Raw genomic sequence first — 20,769 nt, forward strand, 5'->3', positions numbered from 1 at the left:
TTCCACCGTATTGTTTAATAACTTGTTCAGTAAAAATAAATGGCATGCTAACTTAAATGGCTTAATATAACACAGCAGAAAAGCTTGAAATTAAGATTTTAGTAAAAGTAAATTACAGAACATAGATTTTTACATGATCAAATTTTGGACATAAACTATTTCAGACAGATTAAGTAGCAGAAATTTAAAGTAAAAGCTGTTTTTATTTTAACCTGATAAAACTAGACGTTATAAAGAATAAATAAAGAAGTTAAGGAGATCATGTTTATTATTTACATTTACATTTAGGCATTTGGCAGACGCTCTTATCCAGAGCGACTTACAAAAAGTGCTTTAATGTTTACAACATTGGATACATACTTACACTGGGTTAACTAGGTTAATAACTAAGTACCATTAGTCCAACACATCTGAGAAGAGTTTTTTTTTTTTTTTTGTGGGGGGGGGGTTAGTCCAAGTGAGAAACAGATGCGTCTTGAGTCGTCGTTTAAAGATAGTTAAAGTCTCTGATGTACGGACATCTAGAGGAAGTTCATTATGCAATATTAGTATTTGCTCTTCAGTTTTTGCCATGTTAAAATACTGTGTCTGCGCAGCTGGAGCAACACAATGTGGGAATGTATAAGAATTTCACACAAAACACTACACACTTTATTCTGGATCACTTAATCTTACAGTGGATCCACTGCCACAGTAAAACCCAAACCCAGCGTACAGAGGCTGAGTGAATGTGGTGTAGACTCTGTGGAGGAGCGTCATCCTGTCAGAGACTTTATAGAAGGACAGAGTTTGTTCACTGTGATCCACATACACTCCTATTCTGGAGGATGATGGAGCTCTAAGATTAGTCTCAATGTTGTTGTGATAGAAAGCGAGAGAAGAAGAAGAACACCACAGATTCCAGGACTGATTGTTGCATCCAAATCCACATTCATTACCCTGACCTTTCTTGCTGATGTCTTTATATGAGACAGATATGTACACCCATCCCTTACTTTTCCACTCCACCTCCCAGTAACTGCGTCCACACACACTCTCCTTACACAACACCTGACGCCAGGAGTCAAATCTCTCTGGATGATCAAAGTACTGCTGCTCTCTCTCACTGTATCTCACCGCTCTGTTCTTCTCAGACAGAATGAGGTTACGATGTGCCGTGTTGGGATCCAGAGTCAGATAACAGAAATCTAAAATAAAAGAGAAAAACAAACTGAAGATTGTTGTGATGGCTGGCTACACACACAAACACACACACACACACACACACACACACGCACGCACATGGCATAAGCTGCACTGAAAATAATAGGTGCCTAAAAATAGGGTGGGCCAATGCAACTATGATCTTCGGCCGATGCTTGCACTACATGTGCATTTTCTCCTGTCTGTCTCCTGTCTCTGCAGACTCGACTACATCTGAATCAAATTCACCAAGAAAGGATCTGCTCACTTACACATGCGCTCAGCTGTCTCTTGCACCTTGTACCTGTTTTGTATGTCCACGTCCGCCGCGCCATCTGAGCACCAACCCATAAAACCACTACACTCATAGAGACGGCTTAAAAGCTACAATCTTTATAGAATATTGCATTCTTTTGAGCTGTTGCAAAGTGCTAATTAAGAAAGCTCGCTTTTATGACTGTGACATCTGATTCCTATTATTTTCTTCTGTGTGTCAAACCTGTACAAAAGTCCAACAGCACCCCTTAGCAATATATCAATGTATAACGTTTATGCTTTCAGACAAGTCCAGGCATGCCCAAAGACAACTTATAGAAGATACATTGGTGGATAGACAGGTTTGTTCTCAGTGCACATTCTGGACTGCTGCATGCACAAGCATGGAACAGTCCTGTGAGTGATTATTTAAATTGTAAGTCATCTGTTTACATGTTTTACTGTTTAAAGAAAAATATTCTGTAATCAGATTACCAATCCTTTTTTGTCTGTAATAATGACAGTAATAATTATAGCATTTCATAGTTTGCTAACTGATGTCAGGTCGTATTAAATATTGCAGATAATACATATGTTCTGTAGGAAGTTAATAATTTATTAAGAGATAAAATTGCACTACTTTGTTGTTTCAACGTCGACAAAATTTTGGTAACCTTTTGTCACTGCTCTGATGTCAGCCCAACGTTGGGCCAACGGCAGTGCATACGTTGGGCCCATGTTGGCATCAGTGGTTGGCCTAAGGTCATTTCGTCCGTTGGTGTGGCTAAAGATAGATTGGCCCAATGCGCATATATATATATATATATATATATATATATATATATATATATACACACTCACCTAAAGGATTATTAGGAACACCTGTTCAATTTTTCATTAATGCAATTATCTAATCAACCAATCACATGTCAGTTGCTGCAATGCATTTAGGGTTGTGGTCCTGGTTAAGACAATCTCCTGAATTTTAAACTGGTTGTTGGTGCCAGACGGGCAGGTCGAAGTATTTCGCAATCTGCTCAGTTACTGGTATTTCCACGCACAACCATTTCTAGGGTTTACAAAGAATGGTGTGAAAAGGGAAAAACATCCAGTATGCGGCAGTCCTATGGACAAAAATGCCTTGTTGATGCTAGAACGTCAGAGGAGAATGGGCCGACTGATTCAAGCTGATAGAAGAGCAAAGTTGACTGAAATAACCACTCGTTACAACCGAGGTATTTGACAGAGCATTTGTGAAGCCACAACATGAACAACATTAAGGCGTATGGGCTACAACAGCAAAAGACCCCACCGGGTACCACTTCTCTACAAATAGGAAAAAGGGGCTACAATTTGCACAAGCTTACCAAAAGTTAAAGACTGGAAAAATGTTGCCTGGTCTGATGAGTCTCAAAACATTCAAATGGTAGAGTCAGAATTTGGCATGATAAACAGAATAAGAACGGTGCCCATGAATCATGCCTTGTTACCACTGTGCAGGCTGGTGGTGTTGGTGTAATGGTGTGGGATGTTTTCTTGGCACATTTTAGGCCCCTTAGAGCCAATTGGGCATCGTTTAAATGCCACGGCTACCTAAGCATTGTTTCTGACCATGTCCATCGTTTTATGAACACCATGTACCCATCCTCTGCTACCTCCAGCAGGATAATGCACCATGTCACAAAGCTCAAATCATTTCAAACTGGTTTATTGAACATGACAATGAGTTCACTGTACTAAAATGGCAGACACAGTCACCAGATCTCAACCCAATAAAGGGATCTGGTGGAACGGGAGCGCCGTACCCTGGATGTGCATCCCACAAATCTCCATCAACTGCAAGATGCTATCCTATCAATATGGGCCAACATTTTTAAAGAATGCTTTCAGCACCTTGTTGAATCAATGCCACGTAGACTTAAGGCAGTTCTAAAGGTGAAAGGGGGTCAAACACCGTATTAGTTTGGTGTTCCTAATAATCCTTTAGGTGAGTGTGTATATATATATATATATATATATATATATATATATATATATATGATGTTATCTTCTTCTTCAAACGTGCTTCCAACCAACCAACCCTGGCCTCCAAGGCTATGTGTCATTGCCGATAACTGCTCCTTTGATCTGCTGATTACAGCAGGGTGCCGACTATTGATCAGGGTAAAGTTGCCTGTACAAGCCAATCCCTTCCCCCCAAATAGTGTGAATGTCTGCAACAATTACTAACCATTAAATGTCAAGAATTTAATTAAATATAATTATATAAATTGAATTTTCATTATACATAATATTTTCATTACATAAACTTATGCTAGGGTACTTTTACTATGCTGAAGTATCATTTGGAGCTATTTATTCACTTATCTTTCATTTGCACACTTACTTACTTAGCAAATGCTTCAGTAAAATGTTGGATTTAAATTTAAAATGCCACTTTATATTCGTGTTTAATTAAGTTCTTAAATAATAGTATTCACCCATGCATTTACTGCATACACCCTGGAACAAAAGGTCTAGGGAGGAAACGAAGAAGTTTCATTTTCCGTTTTTTGCATTGAGTTTATTCATTAAGCACTTTTAGTATTTATAGCAAACGCAACCCAACAGTGTGATTAAAGTACAGATGGAGCCACGTCAAATAGCCGCGACCGTGTGAATGGCGTGCGAATGGCGTACGGCTGCCCTATGGAGGGCGTAATCCCCATTTCCTTCCACAAGGGCGTGTCAAGATTTTACAGTAAACACGCCCATTCAAACACGCCCATTACACGCCCCTATTTATTCAGTTCCACCACTAGATGGCGCTTCGTTCTCAAGAACACGTTAACACAAGCAAGCAATTTAGATACGCTAAGATGCAATCACATGATTTTAACAACCCACCCCCTCCCCCGCCCAACTGACGCTATTAAACTGCACTACAGAGATGAAGATGGCGGCTTAATAGACTATTCGCGGTAAGTGGTGTTTTATTTTATAAAATTTGTTTGGGATTAGTTTACAGTCTATTTCCCAGTTTAGTTTTTTATTGGCAATTTTAAAAATCACTGGCAGAACAAGCAGCGATCAGATGTACCTTTAGATAACTTAATGGTCTGTTTACCAAGTCTGGAATTATTATATATAGTAAATTCTCGGTTAATTTAATGCAGACGATAATACAGACAAACAGTGGCTAACGCTAACAAAGTTCAATGGTTAACATTAGCACAGGCAGTTTATTTACATTCCAGAATTCCTAAAACAGTATTTTACACACACTGTGGTATAGGTTTACCAATATCTTTTATATTTATTACAACTAGATATTCTGTAAAGTTTATTTATGTTTGTTTTCACTAAATTCTCCTGTTGTCTTTAAGCAGAGCTCCGCTGTGGAGGATTGGGGGGTCAGACAGGTGACGGCTGGACTTTAGGAGATACTGAAGGACCCTGAACAAGCTGTTGAGGGAGCTGTAGGAGGGAGGACGTCAAGGTGCAACAGCTTTAGAATGATGTTTGGTCAGGTCTCCTGTATATTCTGAACATAGAATTGCAAAACGTCTGATACTTTAGGGGGGAAACAAAGAATTAAACTGTTCCATCTTTAATATTTTTTTAAATTGATATTTTAATATAAAAGGATCAGATAGAGACTGATAAGCAGCTGGTGTTATCCGGGTATTTTAATGACCTTTAAGCAAAAATACAACATGTATTCACCTGTTTTATACAAATTACTGTTTTACCTTTGCCTTGTTATGGAAGAATCAATTAAAAATTTTAATTTAAAATTTTTAAGTCATCTGTGCGTGTTTTAATTGTTGGGGGATTGTTTGGGTATTTAAAAATACATTTACTTGAACCAACAACTTCAATGGACAAAAAATGGAAGACGAATTTGTTTTAAATAGTCAAAGAGTTGGGCTAATAATAATAATAATAATAATAATGATAATAATAATAATAGTAATAATAATTAGGTACATAATTAGACAGGGGAGTCTGAGTTCATCTTTCCAGCCAGTGTTGTGTATGGGCAGGGAAGCATCATGGCAGAATTGGTGTAATTTTTATTATCTTTTAAGCCGTGCTGCATAAGAGAAGAATAGTGACAAATTTATTACTTTCGTAACTAGACATAGTCTATTTTGTCTGCAAGTGAAATACATCAATACGTTAATAATTTACACCACGATAACATTAGTGCAGAAGGATCTGAAGAGACAGACGTGACTTTGAGACGTTCACAGTATATTCGAAACTTAGACAGTGTGTATTTTGCTGAACATTACAAAACAGCCATGTCCAATAAAACAGTGCATCTTTAATAAGCCACATTGGTTTCAAGTCAGAAGTAAAATTAACGAAAGACTGAGAAGGCCGATTGTTTTTATATTTATGTTTTTATATATATTTTTAAAGTAGTAGTAAGCCAGGCTTTAGTAACATTGGACAAATCACAATATAAGCCCTCTCTTGTTCACACGCGCTCTCTTTCTCTCTCTCTCTCTCTCTCTCTCTCTCTCTCACACACACACACACACACACACACACACACACACACACAAATAACACATGAAATTGCGTAAAACCAAATGAAACTATGGCAAAAATATATAAGCAGTGAAAAATACAGTGTTATCCTGTAGGTGATCCCTGTCCTGATAACAGGCAGTAACCCTCTGGAACTGTTTAGTTCTGTTAGTATTGTTTTCAAGTGTGAATGTTAATGGGGATTAAATCTGTCTCTGCTGCCACATCTATTTATCATTGTGATAAGTGATAAATGCCCCATCAGATCTTTGATAGTCGAACGTTATGCTGGTTAAATGACTAAAGACATACTGATCTGTATAGACAGATATTTGTTCCAGATATTATGCGCCATTAATCAATTTGTTATGCCAATTTTTGACTATCAGCGAAAAAAACATCAGCGAAAACATAAAAAATAACGAAAACAAACCCAAGCAGAAGTTCAATTTTAAGCTTTACTTTGCAGCAAAATATTATCCACCAGTGTATTAAACGGAAATAGATAAAATACACCGTAATGTAAAATACTGTACATAGCCCGCACTTGTATTTCATACCTACAACGAGCGGTATAAATAAATTATAGATGTTACTGTGTCTTTAAGGATTATTAAGGATGTCGTGAAAAATATTGCAATAAATGGTTTAATTAATTAAGTAATTAATTAAACATAGCATAAGCATGGGTTGTGTATTGAGTGATTTAAATCTTTTTTGTTAATCGTTTTTTCCCTCTTTTTTTACCACATCATTTATTTATGAAACTATGTTGCTGTAAGTTATGTTATATATAGAATATAGTAACCGGCTGCTTAGACACTGCAGTTAAGTGAAGCAGTCAATGCTCTATCTGGTGGGATTATACAGCACTGCAACCATCTTTTTGGAAAGCGCATGGGGGCGTTTATGGGGCGGAGCATCGTTAACTACGCCATCGCGGGGGATCACATTCCGTGCACGGATCGGTCATGGCCCTGTCATGGACCTGTCATGCTCCAGACGGCTGTTTGACGTGGCATCCCAACGATGTGTTTACAGAAACTTGTTTTTTTTTTGTGTACTACTAATAATGAATGAAGGATGGGCAGTCAAAGCCCGGTGATTCTGCATGCTGTCACATTGTATTCAGCGAGTGGTTTCATTTGTTTGTTTCATATCATGTTTTTAGTTTTATCAATAAATCTGCTCATATCTGCGCATGCTTTTTATCAGTCTTTTGATCAAAAAGCTGCACGCGCAACTCACTTTCACTTTGCACAAGGCAGTTTTTATTGTTTAGTGTATATTCAGTGCATATACACAATAAAACAATATTGTTTTAGGCTAACATATCATACATTTTTGTATTATTTGTTGTACTTCGTTTTTTTGCACACGTGTGGGTGCATTACAATAATAATAAGTATAATACCAATAATAATAAATTTGGAGCACTACTACTAATAATAATAACAATATTAAATGCAGGAAGTCATTCAAAGGTGGTCAGAGGTGTGAATGTGCATCTCTGCTTTGCTCTTCGGTGTGTGTGTGTGTGTGTGTGTGTGTGTGTGTGTTTGTGTTTTATGTTCCTAGGGGTGCATTCTTGAATTCAGTCTGTCTGAATCCTTATAAACGCCAAGTTGGGGAAATCATGCTTGAGAAATCAACAACAATTATTACACTTGATTATTTGCACCTGTGCTATTTTGTGCTTAAGTGGCCCATGTTTTTTTTTCCGTAGTTTAAAAAAATGCTTTGGGTTTTAAGAACTTCATTAAAAGACAAACTTAGGAGGAGTGGAATTTGAGAAAGGTAAGGTAAGAAATCTCAGCGGAGAATGTACTGCCTTCCCCTACTACTGACTGTTAGATGCTAAGATGGGTTCTTTGGTCCTGCCGGCGTGCAAATGTGTTTGTGTTAAAGCTAGCTCAGACAAACCTGACAAATGCAGGAGCACACACACACACACACACACACACACACACACACACACACACACTTAACCGTTAGTGTTTCAACATTGTCTTGTTAAAAGCTGATTAAACTATGAACACAGGTGTTTAAAAGAAATACTAAACAGACACGTAGTCTATTTTGTCCGCAAGTGACATACATCAATACATTAATAATTTACACCACGATAACATTAGGGCAGAAAGATGTGAAGAGCCTTGTCTCTATTACATCAAGAATTTAAGATGTCCAGAGTATATTTAAACTGTGGACAGTGTTTATTTTGCTGAACATTACAAAACGGCCATGTCCAAAAAGTCAAATTAATAAAAGATTGAGAAGCCCCTGTAAACTTGACCCTGAACAGCCACGGGCTGGCTTTAACAATAATAGCCGATTGTTCCCTTTCAAAAGCTACACTCGATGCTGCGCGAAAGCGCTATGGGAAACGATTTCTCGTGACCGGTTGTGAAGCACGTGTGTGTCAAACACGCCAAATATTTTGGCATCTATAACCTCAGGCAGGTGACGTCAACCGATGAGGTGCACCTGGAGGTTATAAATAGGCATGAACCGGAAACACCCTCAGATCATTTTCTTTTCAGAATCCATGTTGTGTGTGTGCGTGTGTGCAAGCATTTTAACAGAAAGCGAAAATAGAAGTGTCTTACTACTCACCAGAAAGATGGCAGAGTTAGACACGAGTCCGTCCCTCCGTGTAGAAGAATATCTCGCTGAGGGCGATCTTCGCGTTTCTGTCTGAGTGTTTGGGGGAGGAGCACGCTATCTCGGGCTTCAGGGAGCAGGTAAGTATTGCGATTTTCTCCCTATTAAAGTCCCGCGCGCTCGGGTTCGCCGTCTTAAAGTAAAACCGCGACCCGCAGCGCATTTCTGGCGTGCAATCTGGCCGAGGTGCGCGAGACAGGATTTTCCTTTTCTCTCGCTCTCTCGCCGGATTATGAGTCTTTTACCTTCCACTTCTCCAGCGCGCTTCGGCGCTTCTGGTGAAGGGGGGAAGAACTTTCTCTCTCGCTCCCGCGGAGATGGAAACTATCACTCCATAGCGCTCCTCTAGTGATGAGCCGGTGTGTTAGTTTGTGTTAGAGGTGGTAACGCGCGGTCCGACGCGTACACCTCGATTCGCGGTAAAAATAAAAAATAAATAAATTAAATAAATCCCCCAAACGCTCACGGTCAGCCGACAGGTGTCTGTCGGGTGGCCGGAGGAGGAGGGGCCTCAATGATGGCCCCTCCCCTCCTGGCGACCTCCATAATTTAACTCTTTCATGGAATAAGCCATATTTATCCTGTGTTTTTGTGCTATTGACATTTGCTTTGTTCCAATGTCATGGCTAAAAGTGCGGTCCTTTATGATGATGTCCCAGATCAGAGAGACGCTCACGGGCTATCTCTCCCCTGGGAGCTCATCCTCTTGGGAAAAATCCACACTCCCTACCAAGCGTGTAGACTAACATCTTTGTTGGTGGGAGAAGATTTTTCAGGCAGCGGGTCAGCCTGGTGCAGCCCTGCACACGATGGCTTTCCAGGCAGACCAGACTGACCTACTGAGAGCTGCACCTTTTAGAGAGGCTGGCAGCGGGGAACCTACTGCCAGCTATGTCTCTTTAGGTACGAAGCTATGAAGAGGACCAGCATCCTTAGGAGGCCGTGGTTCAATCTCCGCCACCATTGGTGTTTCGGAGAGCAGCGGTCTCCAGTGACACACCCATCTAGCCGAGGTGTTAAAGTTCGTGCACCTTTAGAGAGGCTGGCAGCGGGGAACCTACTGTCAGCTATGTCTCCTTAAGCACGAAGCACTGTGGAAAACCAGTATCCTCAGGACAAAGTGTTAGTTGCTCGGGTTCCTCCTGCCGTGTTTCAGGAAACCGAACACCTAACAGACACCACCATCACTACCCCTCCGTCGGCGTCAATACGTCGCCCTAGCTCACCTCACTTCTTAGGGTGGAGCCCTAACGCCATAAAGCGTTCTCCTTCCTACATGAGGTATGAGGTTGAGTGTCATGTGGAATCCGAGCGCAACGCGGGCAAAGCTGTCTCCTGCGCGCGCCGAACTCATTAAAGCATACTCTAAAGGAGTATAAGCTAGGCGAGGTGGTAACGTCACCGCTCCCAGAGTGGTTTCAGTGGTGGCTCAGTGCCGGGGGATTTTATCCAAGGGCCAATCCCCAGAGGCAACAAGGGTTACGTGCCGGGAGCTTCGCACCCTTTCTATGTGGTTCAGACCCTCGTCCTTGACTCTGGGTCCCACTCTAGGTTCGTGCTGTCGTCGCGAGTTGCTAACGGCAGACGTTTTTCCCTTAGGGGCCGGAGCGCGACCTTAGATGGCCGTCCAGCCCAAGGGAGCTGGAGAGGTCATCTTCTCGTGTGGCACACTAATTGCCCCGAAACGATGACTCTATTTCCGGCCCTGAAATACTCCCTCCAGCAACTGAGAGGCAACAAGGGTTACGCGCCGAGAGCTTCGTACCCTCCTCATGGAGCTAGCGCCTTGGCATTAACATGTCATCGTAGCTCACCTCGTTTTCTTTAGGATCGAGTCTCAACGCCACGGAAAGCGTTCTCTTTCCTACACAAAGCATACATTGAGTGTCATGTGAGATCCGACCGCAATGCGGGCACAGCTGTCTCGAGCTTCGTACCCTTTTTATGTGGTTCAGACCCTCGTCCTTGACCCTGGGTCCCACTCTAGGTCCGTCCTGTCGTCGCAAGTTGCTAACAGCAGACGTTTTTCCCTTAGGGGCCGGAGTGCGGCCTTAGATGGCCGCCCAGCCCAAGGGATCTGGAGAGGTCATTTGCTCGTGTTGCACATCAATTGCCCCAAAACGATGACTCTATTTCTGGCCCTGAAATACTCCCTCCAGCAGTCAGGAGGTTAACATGTCCTAGCGTGGAAAACTACACTAGGACATGGCAAAACATGCAGACCCAGTCCACTGCCGAACTGCTTCAGTGCTGGAGCTTCTGCAAGAAAATTGACCTCAGGCTTTTGCCCTAGTGCACTCAGAACATACGTAGCCGCTCCTCGCCTACGTCCTGACTGATGGGGCTGGTGGAAAGCACCCCTTAGTTGCAGGCTTATTCATGGGCCTCATCAGCCTTCTTATTGTGCTTAGGCTTTGCCATTGGCTAGCTAGAGCTATTCTTCATCCTCACCCAACTATCTTCTGCAGTTGTCTTCGAAGCTTCTGTTCTCCGCTGTTACAGCTACGGGGCAGTAAGACTTCATTAACTGCGTCTAGTTCATGCTCCTTAGGATTTACAGTACACCACCGCACTAGCCAGTGGCGTAAATCAGAGCAGATTTCATATGTCTTGGGGCCGCAGCCGGAGGGCAGCCGCCATTAGACGAGTTGGGTTAGAGATGCTAGTGCCCTAGCCTAGGAGGACAGGAGAAATTCTGTCCCTCGGGATATTTTACATTCCAGCCCAACTATCTTCCACAGTCGAAGCCTTTTGTCCTCCGCCGTTAGCTCCGGAGCAGTAAGTCTTCATTCGCTGTGTCCAGCTCATGCTTTTCAATTTACAGCGCACCTCTGCATTAAGCCGGGGCCGTAAATTAGAGCAGGGTCTCATATGTCGTGGGGCCGCGGCCCAAGGGCCGCCGCCATTAGACGAGTTGGGTTAAAGATGCTAGTGCTCTAGCCTATGAGGCGCGTGGCATACTTCGCCTCTGGTGATTAGGGCCGTTCGACCAGGAAGCTTGCCTTGTCTATTGCTCCGGCAAGAGGGGCTTCCAAAGATGGCATGCAGCAGGCTGCCTTTCCGCAAGACATCGGTCAGGCGTCATGGTTTGATGCCATGCTTACGGGGTCTAGGACTCCTTGGGGGTACTGTGCGCACACGACACAACCCTGGGGGTCCAGACACTTGCAGTGCGGCGGAGTGGGTATTCTCGTTCCCATAGCGCTTTCGCGCAGCATCGAGTGTAGCTTTTAAAAGGGAACGTCTCGGGTTACTTTGCTGTAACCCTGTTCCCTGAAAAAGCGGGAACGAGATGCTGCGCTACAATGCCGCACTGCATGCGTGACTGGACATCCTTCAGACAAAATTGACCTGAGGGTGTTTCCGGTTCATGCCTATTTATAACCTCCAGGTGCACCTCATCGGTTGACGTCACCTGCCTGAGGTTATAGATGCTAAAATATTTGGCGTGTTTGACACACACGTGCTTCACAACCGGTCACGAGGAATCGTTTCCCATAGCGCTTTCGCGCAGCATCTCGTTCCCGCTTTTTCAGGGAACAGGGTTACAGCAAAGTAACCCGAGCATTTCTGAATTATGTTTTTTGTAAATATATTTTTAAATGTTTAAATAAACGTTTCAGAGTATATAATTTATTTTGTCAACAGTTTACAGCGTTAGCTGATTTTGTGATTGAGACTGTGGCGATGGACTTATAACCAGTACGCCTCATGAAAAGCAGCTTCTTACTTGTCTAGAATCCGCTGTATATCAAACTCAGTCAGTACCAGGGACAGCTACCAACAAGCTCAAAAAGAGGCGGGGCACTACAAAACACCGGCATCGGCCACAGCGAATCACCAGCCATCCACCTGTTGGCGGCTTCCTATAAAAGGACCCCAGTGGCGCGTGTAGGTGAGTAGCAGGTTAAAACAAAATTACTTATGTGTTTTTTTTCTCTCTCTGCAGACTTCTACACTACTGAGAGCCCACTCCCACATACTCCTCTAAAAAAGGGACAACGGCGTCCCGCACCTTAAACCCCAGCTCGTGCCTCATCCGCTCTGGCACCTACAGCACCCCTCGTTGCTGCACTTGAGTCTGAACTATTCTCTGGGGCTTGTCTCCCCTGCTCTTCTCTCTACTCCTAGACCACTACATAAAATATAGGGACCCCCATTTAACGCTGATACTTTAGTTTCACTTACATTTTCTGTGTGTTTTTGTTGGTTTCACTAAATACCAGAATTAAACGAGCTCTATGTGAGTGTTGCCTCTACTCTCGTGTCCGTGACTTTTCTGAACCAACAAAAGCTTTACATTGGTAGAGAATGCATGCACAGAACATGGACACTGGGGCACCAATGTCACCGGAACGCTTTCTCGGCCACTTGCTGGAAACAAGCATTCAACAGCAGATACTACTGCAACAGCTCGCTCGAGGTCTACAGAGCACGACCGCTGAACTCCCCCGGATCCAGCAGCGTGGCGGACGAGAGGTACCCCTCCCAGACCCAAGAAAAGATGCCCAACATGTGCTGTCAAAGCTGACTCCTCATGATGACCTCAAGTCATATCTTCAAACCTTCGAGAGAACAGCAGAGCTGGAGGGGTGGCGAAACGTGAGTGGAGCAATATCTTAATTCCTTTTCTCATAGGGGAAGCACAAAGAGCTTACAGATCTGGCCTCTAAAAACGCACGTTTTCGGAAAAGGGATCCCACGACTTGCCGCGAGTGCGCGCGGCAAGCTCTGAAAATGCCCTTCAATACCTGTAGGGTACTGGTGGCTCAGTGGTAGGTGATTCGCCCGCCATGCGGGAGACCCGGGTTCGATTCCCAGCCAGTGCTCAAAATTCAGGTGCTATTCGCTAAAATACCACGATAGCCATTACATTATCAAGTTATGCTTCAGTACTAAATGCATGTTTGCAATTGAGAATTTTTTTTTTCTTAAGTTATGAAACACATTAGCACTCACCTCACAGTTGCTGTAATTTAATGATTATCATAAGCAAAAAGTGTAAAACAAAGGATTCACATTTATTACATTTTCACCCAGAGCGGGATTCGAACCAGGGTCTGGACGATTTTATAGGATATACGGATATTATACAGATATTATTTAAGCAACGCCACACCACGTGGAAAGCAACAAAAATGCTTCAATTTCATTGGCTGTCACTAAGTGTCAGCTATTCACGACTGGCCCCCGCGGAACGCAGAATCCCCGGGCTTCGACTGCGCTTTCTCCATTCGTTATTACAGGGGCGGACTGGGACCAAAAAGTGGCCCTGGACTTCCTGGCCCACAGCAGCCCACACCATAATACATTGGCTCATTAATGTAGAGATACATTTTTAACACCAGTTACTAGTATAAAAATATAACACAATACAGAAATCAATGCTATTTAAACATGTTATTTGAAGTATCACTGAACATATATTGGGTCAAAGAAACGAAAGAAAAAGAACATCAAGACAAACAGCATATAAATCTATAAAGACAATATTTTAAAAGGAATGGCAATAAAACTGAACAGGTAAGCTGAAATAAAATCAGTAGCAGCAGTAGCTCACGCTAGTAAACTAGTTACTTATTTTAATTATTAGGGTAGTCAATATTAACACGAAATAATGCTGAGAAACATTATTTCAATTAATATTGACCACCATCATAATAACTAGCACAAGTTAATGCTGCTACTAATTTTATTCTGTTTTATTGCCATTCTTTTTACTTGGCTCTGGTAGATGAGGGGAGACGTGTTGGTCATCATCAGCATGTATTATGATGTGGGATGTGGTGCGCTGCTGGATCCAGCCTCACTGTCCCTGACCTGTTATAGGCAGAATCTGTTCATTTGAAGCATTTCACAGCATTTACCTCTAAAGCTTTTTCTTATTTTCGCGTAACCTTTTCTTCTCCCTCCTTTTCATTCATGGAAATTATTATTAATTTGCTCAGAAAATTCGCTGCATCGAGAAAGGATCAATATCTAAAAATTTAAAGATGCCCACGTGTGTGGACAAAGAATACAAAAGTGTATAATCTTTAATAAAGTTAGCCTAATACAATATTGTTTCCAATGCTGAAGCAAACATGATTTTGTTTTAGTCTATTCATTGAATACAACGCGACAGCGCGCTCCGAGGTAAAGCGCACCCACAGTTACTGTAATCCCCCATCTCACCTTTACAACAGGTGTGAAGTCATCAAACCAGTTTCGCTGCTGGGGGAATTCACAGAATTGGGGTTTTTAAAACAAATTAACAAGACCGAGCAGACTTCAGACAGGGGGTTTGGTTGGTTAGAAGTGGCGCTGACGGGGGGGCGGGAGGGAGTCTCGCCCGCGAAGCAATTCAGTGTAGAACCGCCACTGCCTATTCTCCACCACATCACGTACTTCCCTGATCTCCATCTCCGCGCTTTGCTTTTATAATGTGGAGCAAGCCCGAGATCATATTAACGTAGAATTCATCATTCAAAGTTATTCATATCAGTAAGTGTGATTTGAAAAGTGCTATAACTCCACCTGCTACAGTTTTAGCCCAGTGGAACAATCTGACTACATGTGAAGTGCCATGAAAAAGTATTTGCCCCTTCCTATTTTTTTTCTTTGCATATTTGTCACACTTGTATAGGTGGAATTTTACCTAAACACTTTAGGTGAGAACGTATAGGTTAATATGTATAGGTGAGAACAGCTGATTCACACTTGGGGAGAGTGAATAATTTGCATTTGAATGTTGTCTGGCATTGTAAGCACACGCAGTGACACTAAAAGAACAATAGGATTAATAGGAATAGGAGGCACTAAAGAGGAGGATTTTAATTTAGACTATAAAAAAATTAACCTGCGTCTATTTTTAGGCGTGCCAGCTGACACTTTTTAGTCTTATAATGCCCACATGACATGCTGGTACAGAGCTGGACATAGCTCATCCATGCCAATGATCCCGGGTTTGCACCCTGCGCTATAAAATACGAGTATGACGGCCATCCGCGGACAGCAGCTTCTGCCTCCGTCCGCTTGCGCTTGCTCTTCTTTGAAGTCTTTGGGGCGCGTTCCAATTGCCCCGTTTGCGTGCCGCACTTCCGCGTTGTGTGCGCGCGTCTCACTCACACCGCGTAGTAAAATCCACTGTAAACCAACAAACCCCGAGTATTTTATAGCGCGGATTGGAAGCCTGTGATCTTTAGCAAGGAGAGCTCTTCTTCTCTATTCGTGCCTAATTCTGCAGCCCCGCTTTTTCGCATATCTGAAGGAGAGGCCGCCTAACTAGTGAGCGAGGAGCGATATTGATTTGGGCGCACGCCGTGACAGGCTGAAAAAAAACTATTGTCCTCAAAAATGTAACAGATGAGGACTCTGATTAATGTGCAAAAACTATATAATAAAACTATATAAGACTACATGCCTTTATAAGACTCAACTTTTATTTAAGCGCACTCACAATAACGAAAAAACGTGATTTTATAAATGTTTGAAAGCAAATAAGCTGGGCTGCTCTGTATTGTTTTTGGTGAACTTGCGCGCGTCAGAAAATGAACGCAAACATTTTTATAAATGGTCAGAGTCAGTCTGCTTGCTGTTTTCCCGACGCGTTCATAATCATTAGTCTACTTCTGCCGGTGCGCTCTGGAAAACTTCATGCATGTGGCTGAGCGCTGATTAAAACTATGGAGTAAATAAAAGAGGAGAATCACGATGCTGAATCGAAAACCTGAGCCCAAACCTCATTTAAATTAAATTAACAAATACTATAAGTAAAAAAAAAACAATAGCCCACGTTTAGAAACCGTTTATAAATTCTTTTCGACATGAGTTGGCCCGATGTTATGCACAGAGCGCCGGGAGATTTCCTGAACCTCCGAAATCACTGGGGCATTTTTTCTAAATAGATGCTATTGTTAATAACTGATGGAGGTTTGGGGCTGTATACACACACATTTTTGAGGGGTTTAAAACGAATTAGTCCGAGCAGACCTACATGAAAGGTGAGAAGTGAGTAACTGAGCGCGCTGTCGCGGTGTACATACTGTACAACACACGTTTATCAACCTACATAAAAACGCTGCCTTTAAAAAACGCTTTATAAAAACGCTGCCTTTTGTAAAGTAAAAGTACTTTACAAAAGACAAACTGCTTTATTTCAGTCATGAATTCACAATCACATCACATTCCAGCTATAATTTCCAGCCGTGGTTAAATAATGTATGAAATAATTACTAAATGCTGGACACAAACAGCAAATATGATGATTATTATAAAATGCCAGAAGAAGCTCGTGGTCATAAAATAATATTTACTTAATAATATAATATATATAGTTCATTCATGTCTTCTGATGATGTCGACACATTTTTTACGTTTTAAATAAGATATGTTGGCATATTCACGAATCAGGACATTCGCATAGTTAAGACTATCAGATAGCCTACTATCAGGAAATTAAATTAATTTCAACACCATGTAAACCGAGACATTGCCATGTCTTTTACTGTTTTGTCCCTGTTAAAACATTACAAAAAATATATAAGAAACTTATTAAGAATTTTAAAGCACGAATTTGGGCATCTCATTTCATCATTATGAAAAAAATATGAAGCACATATGAACACATTTATCATGAAAGATCTGTTGTAAAGCAAAATAAAATTCATGTTTGCTTCAGCATTGGGAACAATATTGTTTTAGACTAAGTAATTATACACAATTCTTCATTGTACAGTACTTGGTCCGGCGTTTAAATAAAGTCCTTCCATGCGCCATCTGGCGGATATTCAGTGAAGCACAACACATTTATTTAAATTCCCGAATGTTGCTTATGGCAAGTCGCGGAGCGCCGCGCGCTAAATTGAGGCATCCCGCGGGAAAACACGCGCAGTCTTAATGGCCACATCTGTACTTTGCCCTCCCAGCAGATGATGCAAAGGATTATAAAGTATTAAAAACTGAAATTATTTTAACCTGCTGTGGATAATCTAGCACACAAACGGCCATAGAGTTTTACAGCTGGGTTTACGACTCACAAATCCCTCCGTGTGCACAGCTGTACAAACTTTTCAAGATTGCCTCCCGCTGGTTGCAGCCAGAAATGCAGAAATAAATATATGAAAAATGTGGAAAATCAAAAATAGATAAATAAAGAACCCTGACAACACAAAAATAAATAAATGAAGAAATGTGGAAATTCAGAAATGAAAAAAATCTTGAAATATGTTAAAAAACAAAAGTAGGAATACATTTAGCAATTGGTATATTATATTCATGTTTTTATTTATTTATATATTTAATTATTTATTCACACATTTATTTATTTATAATTATGTTATGTTTAGTCCTCTATAGATCACTGCACCAGAGTTAGTACTAGACTGACTGTCTCCACCTTAATTTGAAAATATGAGGAAAAAAGTTTTAAACCTCACAAATGAGCAGACATAATCTTCTAAAAGGTAAAAATTATAACAATAATGACTACGTTATAACTAAATATTTTTTAGAAAAATCAGAGTGAAAAATCAGACTTTATGACTCATTTTTGTCCATATCTGCACTATAGTTAATGCCTTTCTGCTCCCTTCTTACCTATATAAATGAAAATTGAATTTGGTGCCTGTTAAAATACTTATGAAACTTTACAATAAATAATATTAATGTCTTTGAGCATATAGTATTTTAAGTGATGATAAAACTTACAGATGGAACTGACTGCACTCAAAGCCCTGAATAAATCTGAAATTGTGCAACATTTCCTTTTCCTTTCTACTCCACCTGGACACTTTCTCTTATCCTAGCATGTCTGTTTAAAGGCTTTGCTGCTCTAGGGAGACGCGGAGTGCACATAACGTAAAAACACCAGTCAGGACTAACAGAATTTAATTAATGAACAGATTAATATTGTTATAATTATTTATTGAACTAATTGAAAGATATATTAATTATTGCAAAAAAAAAAAAACACGCTCTCTGACTGGCAGCAGGCAAAATTCCTCGTCAGGCCACCTGGAATCTTCCGGTGAAGGACCATTAAAAATCAGCATACCCGTAATCTTATAATCAGCATGCCATTAAAAAATATTGGGATGGACTTGGTTGGGTCATTGCAGAAGTTAGCAAAATGACATGAGTTTATCCTTGTCATGGTTAACTACAGTACATCTACGTGCTACCCTGAGACTGTCCCCCTATGTAAAGCTACTTAAAATTGCTCCCCAGTAGGGATCAGTAGAGCTTCCCAAGGAAATTGTATTGGATTATGGTATGCCATTTATATCTAAATTAATGTGTGATGTGAACTGTTTGTTGCAGATTTAAAAGATCTGTACCATGCTGAGGATCAGACACACATTTGGTACATTCTACGATAAATGCTAAGGTGGACAGCATGTTGTGGCATGGCATCATAGTCCCAGTGCTCAAGCCCGGTAGGTCGATCAGCTTACACCGTCTAAACACCATCTCCACCTTCAACTCATACCTGTTTTCACGTGTAGATGATCTTGTGGACCAGCTTGGTAAGGCCTGATTCATCTCTATCCTCAACCTAACTTAACCTAAGCTATTGGCAGGTGACCTTTACACTGGAAGCTAAAGAAAATACAACTTTTATGACCAAACAGGGCCATTGGCAGTATCGGGTCCTGCCCTTTGTTCTCCATTGTGCCCCAGCTACTTTTCAGCAGCTCATGGACATCATCCTAAGAAACCACTGCCCCTATGCCACTGCCTACCTGGATGATGTCATCATTCAGTCCAGTATCTGAGAGGATTATCTGCTCCATCTGAAACAGGTACTGGGTAAGCTGTGGAAAGCAGGTTTAACAGCTAACCCCCGGAAGTGTCACTTGGGGCTGACCATAGCACTGAATTGGATGCAACATGCTAAAGGCGTAGGAACAGAAAGTGCAAGCTTGGTGCTCAGTTGGGGAGGGTATTTGCATTGCCCTGAACCCTTATTATGAAACTAGCATTTGTAGAGCAGCTTACACCGTGTTAACAGTGTGAGTGCTAGAAGCACCTACACTGAGTAGCTCACAATCACAGACCCCCAATCACCCCCCAAAAAGGGTGCTGTAGGCCTTCCAGTTGCACACATGCTCAGCTGTCTCTGCCTGATTTAGGCCACCTGCTCAGCGAGATGGTCTCACTTGCTCCGCATTCTCACGTGTGACATCAAAGATGCTGAGCAGTGACCCGTGGATCTCATTCACAGAGATGCCATAAAAGCCACATTGCCTATAGAGAGCATAATTTGACTAAAACTGCATTCTTTTGACCTGTTGCTAAGTGCTTGTTAGAGAAGCTCACATTTGTGTTTGTGACATCTAGTTCTTGTGTGTTCCTTCAGTGCCAGACCCATTACAATATGTTGGGTTTAACTAACAGAATAGTGCATATTCACATGAAAAGAGAGAGAGAGTGAGACATACATTTCAAAAAATCTTCTCTGCTCCGTGGCTCTGGTGCTGAAAAGATCTGAACTGCTGCAGCTGTGAAGAGAAAATGGAAATGAAGACAAAAGCATTATTAGGTATAAGATAAAAATAGTTCAAAGTGACAGTCAGTTTATTAATTTAAAATTTGTATTTTAGTTCGTCGGAAAGTCAGCAGGAGCATCGCTAAGAAATAACACTTTACAGAGCGAGTAAAGACGTCCATCATTGTGTTTCTCCAGCAGGAACAGCTCCTCTTACCATGTGGAGGGATTTTGTTGAATTCCTCCTCACAGAATTCCTCGAGTCTCTTCTTCAGATCCGAGAGAGAATTCCTCACTCCATTAAATGAGAGATGTTGATAAACATTGATGCTGGATGTCTGAAACGTTGGTCTGTCCTTTATAGAAGAATGACATCCAGAAGCTAAAGCCTACAGAAAGCAGGTAAAATTCTATACACACTGGTAACATCAGGAGACATTCACTGTTCCATTAACAGGAGGTGTTTTAGAGAGTGTGTGAGAAACAGCTGTGTGTGTAGATCAGACAGTAAGTGTTACCTGGAGGACTTGGATGTGATCATGTGTGTGTGAAAGCTGCTCCAGCTCAGTGAGTCTCTTCTGAAGATCAGCAATCTCCTGCTCCAGTTTCTCCAGGAGTCGTTCAGCTCGACTCAGTTCAGCCTTCTCCTGAGCTCTGATCAGCTCCGTCACCTCCGAGCGCTT

The 20,769-nt window shown here is 41.6% G+C and overlaps 1 protein-coding gene across 2 annotated transcripts in view; it reads right to left on the minus strand.

Moving 5' to 3' along the window:
* Positions 1-396: 396 nt before the first annotated feature.
* Positions 397-20,769, minus strand: part of LOC128506245 (tripartite motif-containing protein 16-like) — a 23,111-nt gene continuing 2,738 nt past the window's right edge. For both annotated transcript variants that reach the window (XM_053476602.1, XM_053476609.1), the window contains 4 exons: positions 20,605-20,769; positions 20,304-20,475; positions 20,040-20,099; positions 397-1,187 (listed from right to left, as the gene is read on the minus strand). The exon at positions 20,605-20,769 is cut by the window's right edge and continues 69 nt beyond it. In XM_053476602.1, coding sequence (XP_053332577.1) covers positions 652-1,187; positions 20,040-20,099; positions 20,304-20,475; positions 20,605-20,769 — 933 coding nt within the window. In that variant the 3' untranslated portion in view covers positions 397-651. The remainder of the gene's footprint in view (positions 1,188-20,039; positions 20,100-20,303; positions 20,476-20,604) is intronic.

This window comes from Clarias gariepinus, chromosome 2, assembly GCF_024256425.1.
Source record: "Clarias gariepinus isolate MV-2021 ecotype Netherlands chromosome 2, CGAR_prim_01v2, whole genome shotgun sequence".
NCBI classification, from domain to species: domain Eukaryota; kingdom Metazoa; phylum Chordata; class Actinopteri; order Siluriformes; family Clariidae; genus Clarias; species Clarias gariepinus.